General features: G+C 46.8%; 1 protein-coding gene across 1 annotated transcript; it reads left to right on the top strand.

The window, feature by feature from the left end:
• The first annotated feature begins 2,259 nt into the window (after positions 1 to 2,259).
• LOC119458371 (solute carrier family 22 member 4) lies at positions 2,260 to 10,739 on the top strand. The gene is made up of 3 exons (XM_037720203.2): positions 2,260 to 2,484; positions 6,560 to 6,702; positions 10,319 to 10,739. Exons 1-3 carry the CDS (start codon positions 2,260 to 2,262, stop codon positions 10,380 to 10,382), a joined length of 432 nt encoding a protein of 143 aa, XP_037576131.1. The 3' UTR covers positions 10,383 to 10,739.
• Positions 10,740 to 18,031: the final 7,292 nt, after the last annotated feature.

Below are 18,031 nucleotides of genomic sequence, written 5' to 3'. Positions count from 1 at the left end.
GGATTTTGGCCAAGATAGTCACGTATGCCTCCTGTACTATTTGATTACGCAATGCCTCTATGACTGCTGGTATCTCTACTGAATCAAATGCTTTTTCATAATCTATCAAAGCCATATAGAAAAGTTGATTGTACTACGCAGATTTCTCGATTACCTGATTGATGACATGGATATGATCCGTCGTAGAATATCCCTTCTTGAAGCCTTGTGAATACACAGTGAATACATAGTGAAAGCTTGTGAATACATAGACTCATATTTATTGGAGTCACTTTGATCCAGCTTCACATTTAGTATCGTGAGCACTAAAAAAACTTGTAGTCGCTGGTGTGACACTTAGAGGTCATGTGTCGCCTCACTGAGACCGACCCGCGAGTCTGAGACCGCATGAGCCCGGCTGCGTAGTTTTGGCGAGTCTGCGACTGGGAGTGAGCCCGGCTAAGTAGAATTTTACTGAGACTGAGTGATCCTGGCTGGGGAGTCTGAGAGCGGAATGAGCGCAGCTGAGTAGAATTTCGGTGAGTCGGAGTCCGAGTGAGTCAAGCTGAGTAAAATTTCGGTTAGTCTGAGTCCGACTAAGTCCCAGTAAAAATATATATTTTGTGAGTGAGTCTCAGTGAGTTTCGTTTAGTTTGCCCACCTATGATTGTGGGACATCTGCACATTCTGTCATTAAATAAACCATTTTGTACTGTAGTCACTGCTTGTAGTAAACTATTTTTTGAAGTCTCTAAGAATCTGGCGGACATCGAGGGATACAAATTAGCCTATAAAAACTGTCGAATGACTATAGATCAACAAGGAAAATGTCTCCGTAGTTGCATTTATAGAATTTATAGCGCTTAGTATGTTACCGCTGCTAAGTGTTTAGGTCTCACAGCAGATAAACAACAAAAGTGAATGAGACACGCACTTATATTATTTCTTGCAGGGGATTGCGAAAGTTATGCTTCTTACGGGAAAACATAGTGATGTCTCTCACCAGCGTTAAGGTACAAGCCTGTTGCTCCTTTGTTTGTCCTTCCTTCGAGTATGTTGCCGTGGCTTGGGATTGGTTTCACATCAAAAGCTTTTCCAACGTAGAAAGTATCGAGCGCCTGGCCATTCAGTCCGTCAGTAAATAAGTAAATGTTTGCGCGAACTAGGTGACCACAACACGAATACACACATAGAAAGGATGGGGTTCTGTTTGCTGGTGTATTCCTTTTGTGGCTCTCTGATTCTCACCAGAATGTACTTATTTACAGACATGCACCATATCCCTCCTATTCTATGTGATTGCACACTGACACCATCTGTGACTGAAATGTTAAAGTAGCTCGGTTTAGATTCACTATGCGTAAAACTGCTGATATCCAAACCAAAGTTTATTTTTTCTAATGGGCCGACCCAATATCGGCTTGGGAAAAATACCTATCTACTCGCCACTGCGCAAATCGTCACAAATAAATCACTCTAGAGAATTACAATGTACTCGTATATTTCTATAACACGGACATTTCAAAATTCACTTCTACCTTAACACACTAGAAGAGTGGAATTCTTTGTCTTCATCAGTTACAGGATGTAGTTATATGTATTTCCTTTTTCGAATGCAGTTTGCTCTTTTGAATATAAGTTCGCCCACCTTTATCTTTATCACTCTATCTTCCTTTCATTGATCAGCCCTGCTGCTTGCAGCATTTGCTGTAATTAAGTTATGCAATTTTCATTACAATTTTCAATAGCGAAACTGAAGCTAAACACCAGGTGTGTCATGTGTATTCAGCAGATCGCCTAAGAATAGTGCGATTTTCTAGTCAGGCGCCATTAACACAGTCAAGAGCTTCTATAATGAAGCACTTCGGAACTCCAATACCTTTTGTTATACAGGTCACTTTGTTGTAAAGGTCACACACCATTCCGCTATTAATAGAGCAGGCTAAGCGCGTTCAGCAAAAGAAGAAACATTTCTGCACAAAATGCAGGGAAAATCCAATAGACCTCCAATACGTTCCTGCGCAACTCCGTCTTGTAGCTCTGCCTAACCAGGTGGAGGACAGATAGCGCTGGTTATCCAAAGAATAAGACAAAATGTGATATTTTGTGAAATGCTGCACCTACAAAAATTACGTAATGCCAAACTATAGTGCCACAATTATGTGTAGAAAACTTTTTCTGTTATTTATTTTTATCTTCTGGCATCATATTACCCTTGTTTTTTTTCGTTCGATGCGCCAACAGGCGGCGTTTTAGAGTTGATCGCTTTAATTGCCTGCGATGCACCCATGTAGCGAAAGTAGCGTGGCATTGTTCTTCGCAGAATACTCGTGGCTGCGGCTGGGCCTGCTGATGCTGGGTAAAGTGGGCACGTCGGTGAATGGCGCAGTGCTGCGGGTCCAGCTGAGCGAGACGTACCCGACCGTGGTGCGCTCAGTCGCCATGGGCTTTTGCTACACGCTCGGCAGGCTAGGCTCGGCTCTGGCACCTTTCTTCGACGACTTGGTAAGCGGCGTCACAGACGTCGATGACATTTACATCTGGTGTATGCCGGCGTTGGAGGGCTCCGGATTATGCCGACAAAGCCCAAGGGATCGTTCTTCAGACGATGAATTTGATTCCTCAAAGTTCTGATGTAATCGGGGCAAGCTTAACGAAAGCCCATAGTAGCGTTTCTTATATGCTGGAGGGAGGTTTCAATGGTGGATCGTTGAGCAAACCAATTACTAATTAAGTACCACACTCAACAATGCTTTGCTCAATTATCATTTCATTAGTTCTTGTACAAATGCGCACTCCGCAGCCAGGAATAAATGTGAACAAGTTGTTTTCTTTTACTTTGATGTGGAATAGTGATTGGCTGTTCGGAATTTGTTGGGTTAATTGTTATGTCTGACCATGGTCGATGGGTTCAAAGGCATTGAGGCCAAGCATCTTTTGTGAGCGTTATGAATGGAGGTATATCCAATGAAAGGCATAGTTTTCCCTGACGTTTGACTCTGACAATATAAGTGGCAGAGCCATGACAAAGAGTGTGTGATGATGAGGTTCTTTCAATAAATTACTCGCTACTGAGGCACAGCCTCAGCGCATGAAATGACGAAGCCGTTTGTTACCACAAGCCATTCATTAAAGAAAATACCGCGAAAACAGAAAACGAAAGTCCGCAAACTAATCACAAAAACAAAAGAGGATTAATTCTAGAAAGAAAGCATCAAAGTTAGAAGGGGCCTATAGTTTCATGGTTCGCACTGGAGCTGTGACATGGGCTAGAAGCGGCGACAGAGGCGGAGCTCGAAGTGGAGTAGCGGTGACGAAACTAGAAGCAGTCGAAGAAAATCCTGGTCGCCCCCAGGCGAACACCAGGGATCCAATAATGCAGGAGGAAGTTCTGCAAGTTTCGCTGTGACGCTGGGAACCTGGTGGGTCACCTTAGTACGGTAGAGGTCTTGTCACCGGACACCAAGTCCAAGGGCTGCACCTCTGCGACCGGTACAAGGGGATCATTTCTTATGTCGGTCAGCACCTTATCGTCAGGCAGCCATGATCGACACTCCTGTGAAGACAGGCATAGTAGAGACGGGTAACGGCTAGACGCCCTTGCGGCGTTCGCCAGCCGGAGCTTGGGCACGGCGCTGGAGAAGCTGGGCCGCCTGGGTCAGACGCCCTACCGACGTTCGCCAACCGCAGGCTGCAGGAAGAAGTTGGTTGTCGTGTCGATCCCAGGTGGGAGCCTGGAGCGGCCTTGGGCCAGGAGCTCGACCGGCCGCTGCCCCCGCACCCTGGTCATCATCTTCGCCCTCTTCTTCCACGTCTCTCAAGATCCCTGTCGCTTGCTTGCTTGTCGCTCACTTCTGGCACTTGCCCACTACGATCACGGCACTCGCGCACTTCACATATCACAGAGTGTGCCCGCTATGGTGATGGCACCCTACCGCCGAGCCAGAGACAGCGGGCTCAAACCGTTCCTGAACGTCACCTTTGTTTTGGTCCGACCACGCCGAATGGGTTGCCGAAACGTTTCGGACCGGCTTTGTCGCTTTGCTCCGGTTCAGGCTCAGCTCCAAGACGATGGCTCACAGATCGTTTAGAGTTCATTTGGACAGCCTGCTTTTGAATGCGTAAGCACGCATACACTGCGACGAAGGCTCCGCAGCATGAACTACTCGCGCAGCCCTGTTGACATGTGTTTATTACGACGACTGCATTCAATTTTCATGGGAGTCAAGAAGCCAAAACAACTGCCCCTATATATGCTCCAGTCTAGGTGCGCGGGCGTTTTAAGCACTAGCGTTTTAAGGCAAGCCCCAGGCTTGTCCTGAGGACAGACGACATTGTTCTAACAGCAATGTAAAAAGAAATTGGTTGTATCCCTTTGTCTGAACGACGGAGTACGTTGCGTCCGAAATTATGTTTACTGAGGTACGGACCATTCATTTAAGGTTAGGCCGTATCTTTCCTAGACGGGTCTCCGCGAATATTTTTTTCCGCGAAGCATTGTTGCTTGGAATTCACTGCCTCCGTATGCAGTGAACCGTAAAAACGTGGATGCGTTTTACCTTAATTTACCCTTCCCAAGAATTATTTAATGACCCTGCGTGTTATGTATGCATCAAGCATAAATGAAGAAAGCCATCTTCAGTGGAAGCCAGCGAGGTTCGTCAATTGTTCAGCTATGTTTGTTTCGTTGGAACTTCACGCGCCTTCCTCAGAAGTAGAAGAAAAAGAGGGGAACGCGACAGCGTTATCGGGTCTTGTTGGCATCGCATTTTACAACGCAAGCTGTTATGGGCTCATTCCAATAGCCGTTTCGGTTCGCGATGGTGTCCGCCGCCGCCGCTGGTGACCGTAACCAATATAAGAGAAATGCGAAATAAAGTACCCGGTTCCTTCCGGGATCGAACCCAGGCCCGCTGCGCGGGAGTCGGATACTTTATCACTGGGCCAGGCAAGCGCTTACTATCAGGCCGCGAAAAAATGCCCTAGAAACGCGCCCTAGGCAGGCGCGCAGGCGCAGACGACCCGAGCCACCGTTAATATGGTGGCGCCATCTAGGTAAGCAAACGCAGCGTGCGCAGACGACGAGATGCAATTCAGACAAGGCGTGCAATCAACGCAATACCGAGCTGCCCGAGCCTCCGCCATAGTATGGTGGCGCCATCTAGTTAAGGTACCTGCAAACGCAGCGTGCCCGACATGTAAGTTGCATATAGCAATTGCATGCTGCATGCGACCTGGTTCACTCAAGCAGGCTAGGTGACTATTTGTCACGAGCCCGTTTTGAACATTCCAATAAACAATCGTGATCATCATCATCATCAACAACAACAACGTACCGTGCCACGGGTCAAGGGATGTGAGATGTGCGCCACGTATTCTGGGCACCTCTTCGGTACACGTTATGGCGTCTCCTCGCAATGTACGAATCGCTGCTGAAGAAGCGAATCGTAGAGCTACGTGCACGGCTACAACCAGGCTTGATCGGGCTCAGCAGACTGCTGTGCAGAGAGCATTACAAGCCGCAGTCAAAACGAGGCGAAGAGACTTTGCCGCGAAGACCCTGTTGTGCGTTGTGCCGAAATTGCAGCTACTCTTGAGCCGCTCCACCAGCTTATGCTGTGACTGTGCTGCGTGTGCCGCGCAGGCCTGTGACTTTTTTTTTTTCTTTATGCGTCACTGCAACACACAACGTGGAAAAGCCAGCTTACTAATACCAAGCTTACAACGATCCCCTTAAAGTCGGCTTCACTTTTAAACACAAATGCATTACTGGGAAGCCATTTTTACAGGCGCAATGTAAGCCGTCTTATATCAAAATGTGAAGGCCCTAGGACCTTTTTTATTATTGTATTAATTGTTTGGCTGTTGCCCCGAGGCACGCTCGTGTCCAAAACTCGAAGTGCATAGTTTAAAATTTAGAAAGGCTCGGTTTTCAACATTCCCCTCAATGTTGCCTCAATGTAGAACGAAAGTACAGCGAAACACCATCACAATTGGAGGACGCTTTAGCTTCGCCTTTAAGAGAGGAACGCGATAGCATTCAAAGATCCCTGGCTGCTTATCAGGCTTTTCTCGTATATTAGAATTACAATCCGACACTATCTTGTCTGTAGAGTATAGAACATGGTGCCAAACTTTTCCCCCCTCTCTCTCGACAGAAATTCATCAAAAACGATCGAACCTTTGTATAACGCAAGCCGTCTGCGGCTTTTAGAGAGATATTGTGAAATGAATTCCCGAGCTTCGAGTTCTCAATTTTCTTTCGCCTTTCAATCTTCTAGCCTCCTGGTTATCTTATTTGGTAAAATGACCGCCCTACTGAGGCTGTGGTGGCGAGAATGATTGGCGGATCAGGTCTAATTCTTTTTTAACTGCGAAGCTTACTTTCAGAAGGACACATTCGTAGATCTGTGCTACATTAGGGTGATTTGAACATTTATTTTTTTCATAATAGATCCTCCGCCTTGCAGGTTACCACATACCTTTCTTTATTACAAATTTACTGATAGACCAGCTTGCGTTTTTGCTTGGAGAGCATCCTTGTGCGAAAGTTCCGCGCTCTTTCTTTCATCCACTGCAGGGTGAAGCGACGCAACCGTGGGTGCCAAACGTGGTGTCGGCAGGCCTCTGCATAGCCGGCGCTGGTGCATCCTGGCTGCTTCCGGAGAGCTTCCAGAAGACGCTGGAGGACGGGTTCTCCAAAGACGATGCCGCAGTCAACGAGTGAGCGGATTGACTCTTATGCGATCAGGCTTGCAGGGAAGCATGAGCGGCCGCTCCGTTCATATGCACTCTGAAGCGCCTGCAGCACATTGTGCGATAGACATTCTCCTCTGCCGCACGCATGGCGCCATAATCTCAAGCGGCCCGCCATGGTAGACTAGTGACTATGGCCGTGCGCTAATAAGCAAGGGGTCGCAGGCTCCATCATGGCTGCGGTTGCCGCGGGGGCTGAATGCGAGAATGCTCGTCTACCGTTCATTGCGAACTCCTTAAAGAATAAAAATAATTCGTGTTAAAAAATAATTCGTAGCCCTCCACTATGGGACCTCTCATAACCCGCTATACAGTTTAGGGGCGTTGAAACGGACAAGTTAACTTTATTGCTACAGCATTTACGTGCTTGTTAAACATGATTTGTCTTGTCCATCTATGTGTCCAGCCATTTCGTTAGGATGACGCGTATTATCGAGGGCAAATGAAATGCCAACAGCGGAGTGCGTGCCGGAAGCATAACTGAAGGTACAGTTCTTGCGCGCCGTCGGCCAGTCATCCGTGTGCACATGCGAGCGCAGATTGTTTTCACGCAGAGTGCGGTGCTGCACGCCCTAATGTGATAACGCGGCGAAACTTCGCGGCAAATCCTTCTAGCGCCTCTAAATAAATCCTCTTTTATTCCGTCTTATTGGGATTGGGCTGGGTAGGGTTGGGTTGGGTTAGGTTACCTGACCTAACCCAGTAACCAAAACAAAGTAAATAAGTGTGGGTACCCCATCATTTCTTCCTTTGACTGAGCGTCATCCTGAAAAGAGAGGACGCACTGATGAACTCTTGAACTCTTGAAATTTGTTGTTGCCAAGCCTTTCACTGACAGCCTCGGCCCGGGTTATTAGGTGATAAAATGGCCAGCGGAGACCACCTCCTCGAGCTTCGTGACAAACAGTACAGCAAGTTGACCAGTCTTGCAGCATTTGGAGATACTACGATCCATGAACAGCGCATACGGAGTAATATCTGAATCTGATCCCATTGGATTGACAAAATCCGAACTTCTGGAGGGCTGGAAAGAACAAAACGTATCCAACATTCAGCACATCAATATACGACGTGACAATACAGAAATATTCCCGACTTCACGCAGAGTGCGACGAACCTTACTTCACGGTGATCTAGCGTTCTTCCACAGACCATCGAAACAGTATATACTAAGATAGCTGTCAGTCCCTACATTTCGAACCCCAGACGACGTTTCCAGCGTCGAAGATATGGCCATGGCTCGCAGAGCGGCTGTGGTCAACTCACACCAAATTCGGCACAGGTGAGTTGATCACAGCCGCTCTGCGAGCCATGGCCATATCTTCGACGCTGCAAACATCGTCTGGGGTTCGGAATGTAGGGACTGACAGCTATCTTAGTATATCCTGTGCGGAATTAGGTATCGAGGTCACGGCATCGAAAACGGGCCGCGGCGGCCGCATTTCGATGCAGGCGATAATGCAAAAACGCCGGAGTGCTTGCGTTGTAGTGCACGTTAAAGGACCCCAGTTGGTCAAAATTAATCCGGAGCCCTCCACTACGGCGTGCCTCATATTCAGAACTGGTTTTCGAGCGCAAAACCCCAGAAAGAAGAAGGAAGTTGGTGTCCAAGGCCACCCCTCGGATAATCGTGCTGACACATCCCACTATGTGAACTACGATGAAGACAACCCAGCGCATTGACGATCACGTCTAAAAAAGGAAAAAGAGATCATCACCCTAGAAGTAAAAAAATCTCGTTTAAGGAAGCCCGTAAAAGGTGCTCAGCATTTCACGGTATATCTTATGCTGATGAGGCGCGTCAGTGGGACGCATCGCACCAGCCTTCACCATTTTCCCGCCCCGCGAAAAGCGCTCTGTTTGCTGTGGCGCCAGCCCCCATGCTGGCAGTCTTTAAATCTACTCTGTCCACTCAGCGGCAGAGCTCGGCGACTTCAGAGCCGTCGGTTCACACGGGCCCTTAACGCCAAGCTAAGCCTGAATCGCGAACGAACAGCCCGGAAGAGCGGGCATCCAGCGCCACCTAGGAGGCAATGGACACAACTTTGGCATCTTTGGTGCCGAAGGACCGGTGGGGTATACTTGACCGCAGAAGAAAATAAAAACAAAAAGATCAAGGGTTCAGTTAACGATCCTTGAACATAAATTGAATTCATATTTTATACAATGAAGGCTTTTCTATTATAATTATTCTGGTGACGCAGGTATGTGTTGGAATGTTAGCGGACTCATTCACAAGCTTGATGACATCACCGAATATCTGAATATCAGCTTAAAGTGTTGTGTGTCCAGGAGAAAGTCCTAAATCCCAATCGAACAAATTTCCTCCGGTGGTATGCCACCTTCCGAAGCGACCATTACGACGCTATTGCCTCGTCTGGTGGGGTGACAATTTTTGTCTACGTCTGTTGCTTGTCAGCATACAGGGTGTTTCACTTGAGCCAAACTTTTAAAATATGCCAATGCTTCGCAGCGGGTCAGAACCAAGGTAATATCTGCCGCCGCTTGGAGATACTCAGATTATCTTATGCATTCCGCATAATTATTAATTAGCCTTAATTAATAACTTCTAAATAATGACGATTAGTTGAAACGTGTCGATGAGAAAATTGTAGAGCAACATGAGAAGCTCCCGGTACAGCTTTCTGCTGCTCAGTACGTGCTACACGTATTGCTAGAAGAAGCCCGTGAATGCTACAAGAAATCCGTGTATTGCAACAAGAAGCGCGTGAATACACGCCAAGTGCCTCGTGCGGCCATTCGCGCGGCAATTTCGCACATTATAATAATTGAAGTTGATAAATTAATTAATACCAATGACCTAATTACGCGCAATGCAAGATATGATCTGAGTATCTCCAATCGACGGCAAACAACGCTACCTTGGTTCTGTCTAACTACGTAGCATTTGCATATTTTTAAAGTTTTTCTCAAATTAGGTGAAACACCCTGTATATCAAGAGACACCATGGTGTGCCGTACACACGCTCCGATGTTCCCAGTGACTCGTTGACAGCGCCTGCCAATTTACGGTGTGGACGGTGAGAAATAAAGCATTTTCTTTTCATTCATGGAAGAATGCAAAAGCCTTATGGCTATGCAGCCCGCCATAATCTCGTCGCGAAAACGCAAGCCGGTTCTTAGCGGGAATCACGGTGCAGGGAAGCTCTAAGCCCTGAACTGGAATGGTGTAGCATACGACTGTGCTATTTTACTATCCACTTATCAATGCAAATACATGCACCAAGTTGGTAATTCACGATCAAATAATAACAGCGCACAAATTCACAGCAGTAACAAGTGCACACACACCTGAACACTTCGTGCCTTCTCACAGCTGGTGGGAGCTGTAATTTTTCCTTCCTTGTTTAGATTGTGAGTGAAGTTTGTTCAGAGATTCTAAGGAGGTCATCTTCAGAGGTGGGCGTGCATACTGAACGTAAGAGTAACTACTCTGTAGGTAAATCATTATTGCCTTGTTAACGTAACTGCGGGAAGGGTACTTGTGATTTTCAGAAGTGAAATATTCGAAAGGCCACATGATGTGTGTTTTCGAACTTTTACCTTTCTATTCGTCTTGCAGAGCCGCTGCCACAGCAAGCTCCGACCCGAAGCAAGTCTATGTTCTTGAAATGACGCACTTTTAACCGGACCAGACGAGCAGAAGTCTTCCGCAACAGCGGGCAAAAGGATGGAAGATGGAAGTATCGTCGCACCCAACGCAGATGCAAGCAGTGGTGTTTCTCCACATAACATTGAAGAATTTTACAAATTGGGCACAGCCAGGCTACGATGTTTATATATATATATATATATATATATATATAGACACTCACCTGACAGACAATGAGACGACGCAATAACAAGCCGTTTTTCAAGCTCTGGAACATGTGTGATAGGGATCACAGATCATCGCACGAATTACGCGAACACCTGAATCCACTTTGCCACCACCGACTGTTAAACTGATCGTTTTATTCAATGAAAGCGTAAACCGTTGGTAACACACCTTTCGTATTTCTGTTCTATTTACCAATACTACCTAGAAGTGAATGGCTGCAGGCGGTAGGCGTAATGGTTACAGGCATAATGGTCCCATTTGGCAGCGAATTAAGACAGACACACGTATTTGCTGCACAATATTCGTTGTCACGAATAACGTGCTTTCATTGCAATTTAGGCGCAATTGCAATACCGCTGGTATTTCGAATGATCGAGCCGGTTCTCCTAATGTGCTGCATAGTGTTCACTGCCGCGGGTAGCGAACCTTGACTTCTTAGATAAATCACAAGCTCTGACCTTTTACAGAACTTATTGACACTTAGAGGAATGGACAACTCGCACGCTGAATGACAACGTCCTCATTCTTGTCTAAGCTAAAGCGATGGTTCTTTTTCCGTCGAATTCAGTACCATCTGATCTTAGGACTACCCCTAGCTTTGGAAGCGCCGTTCCGGGTCATCTAAACATGCTGTTCAGAAGGATGGCGCTAGGGTTTGAGCTTACTGACGTGAACTATGTCATTGGGGGCGATGGCATATAGCGTATTGGGAGTGACAGAAGCGATGTCGTAGTTAACGTCGGTGACCAGGACACGACAACGATCCATGTACCGGGACAGCAACTTCTCTGAGAGAGCTACAAGACGGAACGGTCGCCAAGGTAGAACTAGGGAACCGTGTGAGGAGTGGATGTCTTCATGGCCAGCTGTCATACTGACGCTTCCGATTGGGTTGAAAGTATGACAGTCGAGATCGGGGAATGCGCGGGCATGGTCGGTAAGAGCGAAGGCCCACTTGTTGTCGGATGATATTCAGGAAAAGGACCAATCCAGCAGGCGAAAATTTATCGGTCGAGATGGCAATGAGCTGAAGGAGTACAGCGGGGAGTGTGGCTTGTGGTTTCCGGCGTTGGCATCTCTCGCAAGCTGCCAAGTAAGTCGAACGGACCGGGCGAAATCGCGCCAGTAGAACCAGCGGCGAACGCAGTTTTACTTGCGAGAACGCTGACGTGCCCAGCAGTTGGCACGTCGTGGCCATCGGGCTCGACACTACGGCAGTATATTGCGCCACCCAAGATAACGAACGTGCGTAGTGAAAGCGTAATCAGGCGCGGTAAGGTAGGGGTTCGGTGACGCTCACGGACAGCGCCAATCGTGCTTGTACCACTGTATCAACGGCCGGCTTCAAGTACACTACCGGCAGTGCAGAAGCTGAAGCGATCCTTAGTACCCTGGCAGCCATGTCTACGTACTTGTTCAGGGACAGAGCCTTCATCGCCGTTCGAGACTCGACTGGCCGTACTCCAGGGGCGTAGGTGTTTCAGGCTGCTGCGGCTATGCTGCACAGGATGCCGCTGGTCACACAGCGCATCAACTGTGCACATTGAGCCTTCGCCTATTTTCTTCTACGTTCGTCACCTGATCTGATTTGCGTAGACGTCGTAACCAGCGATGCAACCTCGCTGAAGCAACTACAACGACGTGTACCTCGGTACCGGTGATGACACTCGGCTATGTTGCTACCGTGACGTGTGTACTCATTTTCAATTTTTATTTAGTACGAGGACAACTAGATCGTTTCGTAGGTATTAGTGTTTAGGTATGTTTTTTGTTTATTGCACCACTATACAGATAATAAAATCTAATATAGATTAATGTTTTAGTTAACATGTGTGCCGGGTTTGTTTCATTTAACAGGCTTCAAATCCTGTAACTTCGTACTCTGCGAGCGAACATTTTAGCTTGACCAGAACAAATTTTCCGAATGAGCAGAATAAAATGGATTAAAATTTAATCCCCATAAAATTTTCTGCGTTCTTTTCACAAGAAATGGAGGTTTGGCTCCAGATCCTAATGTGGAGCTGCGTGGACGGCACTTATCAGTGAACAAAGAGCACGAAGCACTAGTCATCATTCCCCACTCAATTAGTTGAAAAATAAATTCTTCGCAATTGCACATTCTTAAAATTCTGTCACGTGGGGTGATCATAGCAAATGCCTCAATACCTGTTCGATGAGCTCGTACGTTCGCTTTTAGACTACGGCGCCGTTGTGTATCAGTCTGATACTCTGACCTTCTTAACCCCTGTAGGGTGTTTGACGACCTGAGGTCATGACAAACGATTGCCACTGTTTGCCTAACACATTGTCATCGCGTATTTCGCCACTTTTTGATTGACTCACCACGAGAAAAAGTGGACAAAGGGTATTTTTTTCTTCCACACGATGGCAGTAGCAGTTGTAATGTCTGCGCTTTCAGTAAAATTGGTCACACTAGATGGTAGCTGATCACCCCGACATGAAGGCACCGATGTGACGTCTGCTGTCTGAAATGGAACAGCAATAGGAAGAACATCGCAGGGAAAGCACCATCTGTTGCAGGTCGTTTGCGAAAGCGCTGTTCAATGTATGGAGTTGTGAGCGCTATCACACTCCGGGTCTGCAGTAGTTTGCTCAGTGTCAGTGGAGGACCACTACAATCCAAACAATTTTTTCCAGGAAGTTCGAACACGTGAACTAGTGGCTCATAATACGAATAATTTTTTTCTCCACCATACAAGGTTTCCCTCTCCGCTACCATACAAGGCTCTGTGCAAGTATTCACGTAAGTAGGTATCTACAAGCTCAATTTAAAACCCGCGTAACAAATCACCCTATTTATCGGCGTAGAGTTAGTATGGTTGAAAATCATATTAGAGCACCAACAGCACAAGCGGCCGCCTCACTTTCCCCGGATCATAGCGCGGGGTCACTAATTGTATATGAACCTTGTATACGCACCTGTGATGCTATGTGCGAGTTTCGCATGCCATGTGACCTTAACAGGCGCGCGTCATGTCCACACCGAATTTGTATAACCGTGGCAAACACAAAGTACTTCCTGTTTAAAATCAAACAGATAATGGCACCACTGTGCCCTGCATGTGCATAGCGGGAAGGTATAGCCCACCTAATCTGCGCTTGCAGGCTATATACACTACAAGAACGCCCTTAGTGTTCGTACTCAACATTCACCAATGGTCATCTATTGAACTGAGACACGTCCGTTGACCATGGACTAGCGCTACCTGTGCATCTCGCGCAACGAAGGCACTTTTGTGTTTTCTTAGATACACTTTAGCTGAGTGTTAAGTGCTCTATTTTGTGTATGGTGTGTATATGTTATTGTTGCCTCCTGTGTTGTGAACTGTGCACACTATTTCATTTTTCATCCTCTTCATCTAGAGTAGCGTGCTACTTCAGGATGCATCGATACGCCAGAATCCATTTATTCTATCCTTCTATCTCAACGCTTGCTTGAGCCTTCTCGTGCATGGTTGGAACATATACGATGTGATGCATGCCGATTTGATGCTTGCCGATGTGATGGTAGCCTGTTGATGTAATAATAAGGCTTCGATATTTCATTCTGGCTACGTTATACTCAACAGCTAAATGTCTGCCCGTTTATGCAACTCTGTAGCAGTCGCTATGACAACAATGATCGAAGCAGAGTAATGGTGTTTAGTTTTTGAAGAGTGTTAAATATTTCAGTACCTTGAAAGTCCAGAGAGACCACGGAAAGGAAATAGGCGGCTTCAGCTAGGCAGCAAGTACTCTTCGACCTTGTAGGATACTACGGACATCACTGCGTTTTGTTTTACCGTTTGAGTATTGTAGTTTCAAAGTTGAACATACTTACAACCGTAATATTTTTCACCATGTTTTATTCCGCCAATGACGCTTTTTTGTTGTTTTAACTATGACTATGTTTAGGTTGTCCTAATCGGTATACGTATATTTCTGTTATCCAGACGTCCCAGCGAAACAACGTAGCACTCTATCTTTTGAGATGTTGTCGTCCGTCAGCCTGTCGTACGCATTACTCGTAAGTAGATGAACATTCTGGTTAGGAAAGCGTTAACGGACAAAATACGGCTGAATAACGCCTATTGCGTGAATGAGTGCTTAAGACAACATTGCAAGGTCACTGAAAGGAACGCCACATCAGATTTCTCTCGTCAGTGCCACGATTCCGGCAGTACGCTAAGGTACATAGAAGTGAAGATCCTCCTGAAACGCGTGGACCAAGTGTACGTCAAATTATAAAAACGTATTTTTGAATAGAGCCACAATAAGTGTATAAGCGAAGCTTCTGTTAAATTCCACCATAGTAATATTTCCTCAGGGTCAAACAGACGAGTTGCAGAAAATTTAGGTGTTTCGGTGTCGTCCGCGCCGCCGAGAAGCTAGTCGTTTGACTCTCGCACACATTGTGGTTCATAAAGTACACATATACCTTGTATTGTGATAGCAATTACATGGATAGTCCAGGCTCATTTCTGCTGTGGGCGTCGCCGTCGCCGTGAGGTTCCGTATAAAGTTCACGGGCGATAAAATCGTTGCCGCGCACCGTATGCTCTCTGTGCGAGTCAAAGCGTGCAAGAGCGAGCCGGCGATCTCCGCTCACCGCGCACGCAAGAACGGGAAGGGGGAAGGAGAAGCGCGAACCGGATTCACGCTTTGTTCAGCGTGAATCCTGTTCAACTCGCCATTTTCTTGACGTTCTGACACTTATAAATAATCGCGCATCAATGAAATGGCACACAAGCTTTCGCGACTCGGCAGCATGTAGTACAGAGCACGCACAAAAGCTTCAAACATTACAACGCATAGAAAATTTTGGACGCAAAATTGCGAACAGTGTTAAGGACACAGGTGCAGGCATCAGCAAGGGCAACGAAAAAGTTAGTTCTTTCCGTGCTTGTCTCTACTGTAAATCAAAATATTCATTGCAAGAGTTACACAGCGACCGTGTTTAGCACCGTGTGTTGTCATCAGAGACCAGAGAAAGTATTGCGTAATTGTACAATTATTGGGCTGCCCGTTTTGGCCGCTGCTGATTGGCTGCAGCTGTACGAATGAGAAGCAGGCAGCCTGGGGGCGCCTGTTTTGTTCTCATGCCTCCCCAGCCCAGCCAATCGGCAGTTCAGCAGCGGCCGAAATAGACAGTCCACTAGGTGGACACTTATAGAATACAACCCAGAGCTGTTACTACGCCGTGGTAGGGCGTCCTGTGCACTTCCCAGGCGCTTTTTTCTGCGAAATTCATTTCATGTGACTTCCCAATGCCCTGGTGTTCCAACAATAGAGTTTAGGCCTTCCATCCCTAATAAGGTCTCGATTTTCACTCCGGCGATAGTTTTTTTTTGTTTTTTGTTGACATCTCAATGGTTAGTTGATTGGGACATTTTTGGGAAGCGTCGACCTTATTGCAGTTCCTTCCAGTATTACCCGTGATTCGGTAAACGACATGTCTTTCAGGGATGTGAAGTTCTCAAACGAAACGTTCTACGCGAAACTCAATGACGTCATCGTGGTGTCACTTTTGGCGGTTGTGCGCAGCTCTTCACAGATCTTGTTTGTAATGTTGCATTTGTTGATGCTTACAGTAACAACGCTCGCGTGAACCAGCCTGGCGCTGACGTTACTTGAATACGTCGAGGACGAAACGTCGTTTCTGCTAGCGGTGTTCCTCGCCACATCTGAGGATACACTGAGGACGCGTGGTTTTCTGTGGACAAGGCAGGTGCTGTATGCCTTCTGGCTCATAAGAATCTTCCCGCTATCCATATACTTCCGCAGCGAGCTTTGTTCCTTAGTTACCTTAAGACCACCAGGGGACGCTATTGATAGTCGCGCGGGGCTTCAGGATGCTATTGAAAGGGAAGCTGTGGGACCTTGCGTTATCATGAGAATTAGCCCAACACAACAGCTTAAAGCAGACTCGGAACAGGTGAGCTCTCTGATGTATCTGCTGCGAGGCGTCTCTGCTCGCCGGAGGAGCGAAGGACTCGTCGTGGACTCCCTCAAGGAATGTCTCGCCTGCGTGTGAAGACGAGACTTCGTTTGCTTAACGTTCGGAATGTCACCGTTTACTACCTACCCAGCATCCTAGAATTCACGGAATCATTAAGGATGTATTTATGGGGCGTTCCATTTGCCGAGCTTCCGCAGTTTCTTGCGCCTTTGAGGGGGATTCTTCGTGAACATGGGTTGCTGACTTTCGAGGAACAACGACGAGAGTACCGCATCACGGCCAGCGACGCCATATTTGAGCTAGGAAGCTTTCTTGTGCAGCATTTTATACTGCAAGAGACAACGATCTTTGTCTTCGTCGCAGAAGTGGCAATCGCGCGTCGTTGGGCACGTAAGAAGTGGACACCCTTTAGTAGCATGAATGAGTAAAACTTGCCTCGAGACTTGTAGTGTCGGGCAGCATAAAGAAAGCAGACACTGGTACAGCAGCTTTGTTTACGTTTGTACGAGGGTAAGTAAAAAAACACTCATCCGCAATATTGACATAACTCTTCTTACATTCCTCGTGCTGACCTGTGTCCCCGTTTATTTCATTGTTATGCTTTTGGGGTCATGCTATGAAAGTTTGATCCTAATTACTCCATTTGTCTTCCTTTTGTCGTAGATAGATCATCCCAGCTCCACTAGAAGTTTGCACCAAAGAGGACCAACGAGCAATGATGCGGTTATTGTGGGCGAAAGGTGTATCAGAGTCCGCAATCCATCAAGGACTTTCGGCATAATATGGGAACAGTGTCTTGCAGCAACCGACTGTTTACGAATGGATTGAAAAATTCAAAAATGGTCGCACAAATGTTACGCATGAGGAAGGAACCGGACGATTATCTACGGCCACATATGGTTCTGTTAAACAGGCGATTTACTATTGATGAAGTGGCACATCGTCTGCAAATTAGTCATGGTTTTGCCTACCAAATTATCCACAACAGACTTGAGTTTCAAAAAGTCTGTGCAAGATGGATGCCAAAACAACTCAGTGTTTTTGACAGATGTTCAAGCGCGTTTGTTAATGCAAAACTGTGAGTTGTTTTGGGATAGTTGATCGCTATGGTAATGAACGTGACGGCTTCTTAGAATCATCACTGGTGAAGAACCACGGATCCATCGTTACGAGCGGGAGAGTAAACGGCAGAGTATGGAATGGAAACATCCCACAATCGTCCAGCAAGAACAAGTTCAAACCCCAACCATCTGCAGGAAATCTGATGCTTACCCTTTTTTTTTTTTGGGGGGGGGGGACGCACAAGGCCCAGTAGGCCCACAAGGCACATTATCAGGAGTGGCACAGCAATAAACAGTGCGCGTTACAGTGAGATGCTTACTGACCCTGCAATTCGAAGTAAACGCCGAGCTACTGTGAAAAGGTGTTGTGTTGTTGCCCGACATTGCCCGTCCACATGCACGTTCATGTCAAATGTGTCAGATTTGTCTTCGGCC

This window comes from Dermacentor silvarum, chromosome 7 (assembly GCF_013339745.2).
Source record: "Dermacentor silvarum isolate Dsil-2018 chromosome 7, BIME_Dsil_1.4, whole genome shotgun sequence".
NCBI classification, from domain to species: domain Eukaryota; kingdom Metazoa; phylum Arthropoda; class Arachnida; order Ixodida; family Ixodidae; genus Dermacentor; species Dermacentor silvarum.
Note: the sequence above shows the minus strand (reverse complement) of the source record. Positions and strands in the feature narration are given on the sequence as shown.

What these genes read in the sequence shown, in the direction of transcription:
- LOC119458371 (XM_037720203.2), top strand. Translation starts at nt 2,260, where the DNA reads ATGCACCCATGTAGCGAAAGTAGCGTGGCATTGTTCTTCGCAGAATAC. An exon ending in CACCTTTCTTCGACGACTTG is followed by an intron (nt 2,485 to 6,559) that starts GTAAGCGGCGTC and finishes CATCCACTGCAG; the next exon opens with GGTGAAGCGACGCAACCGTG. An exon ending in GACGATGCCGCAGTCAACGA is followed by an intron (nt 6,703 to 10,318) that starts GTGAGCGGATTG and finishes TTCGTCTTGCAG; the next exon opens with AGCCGCTGCCACAGCAAGCT.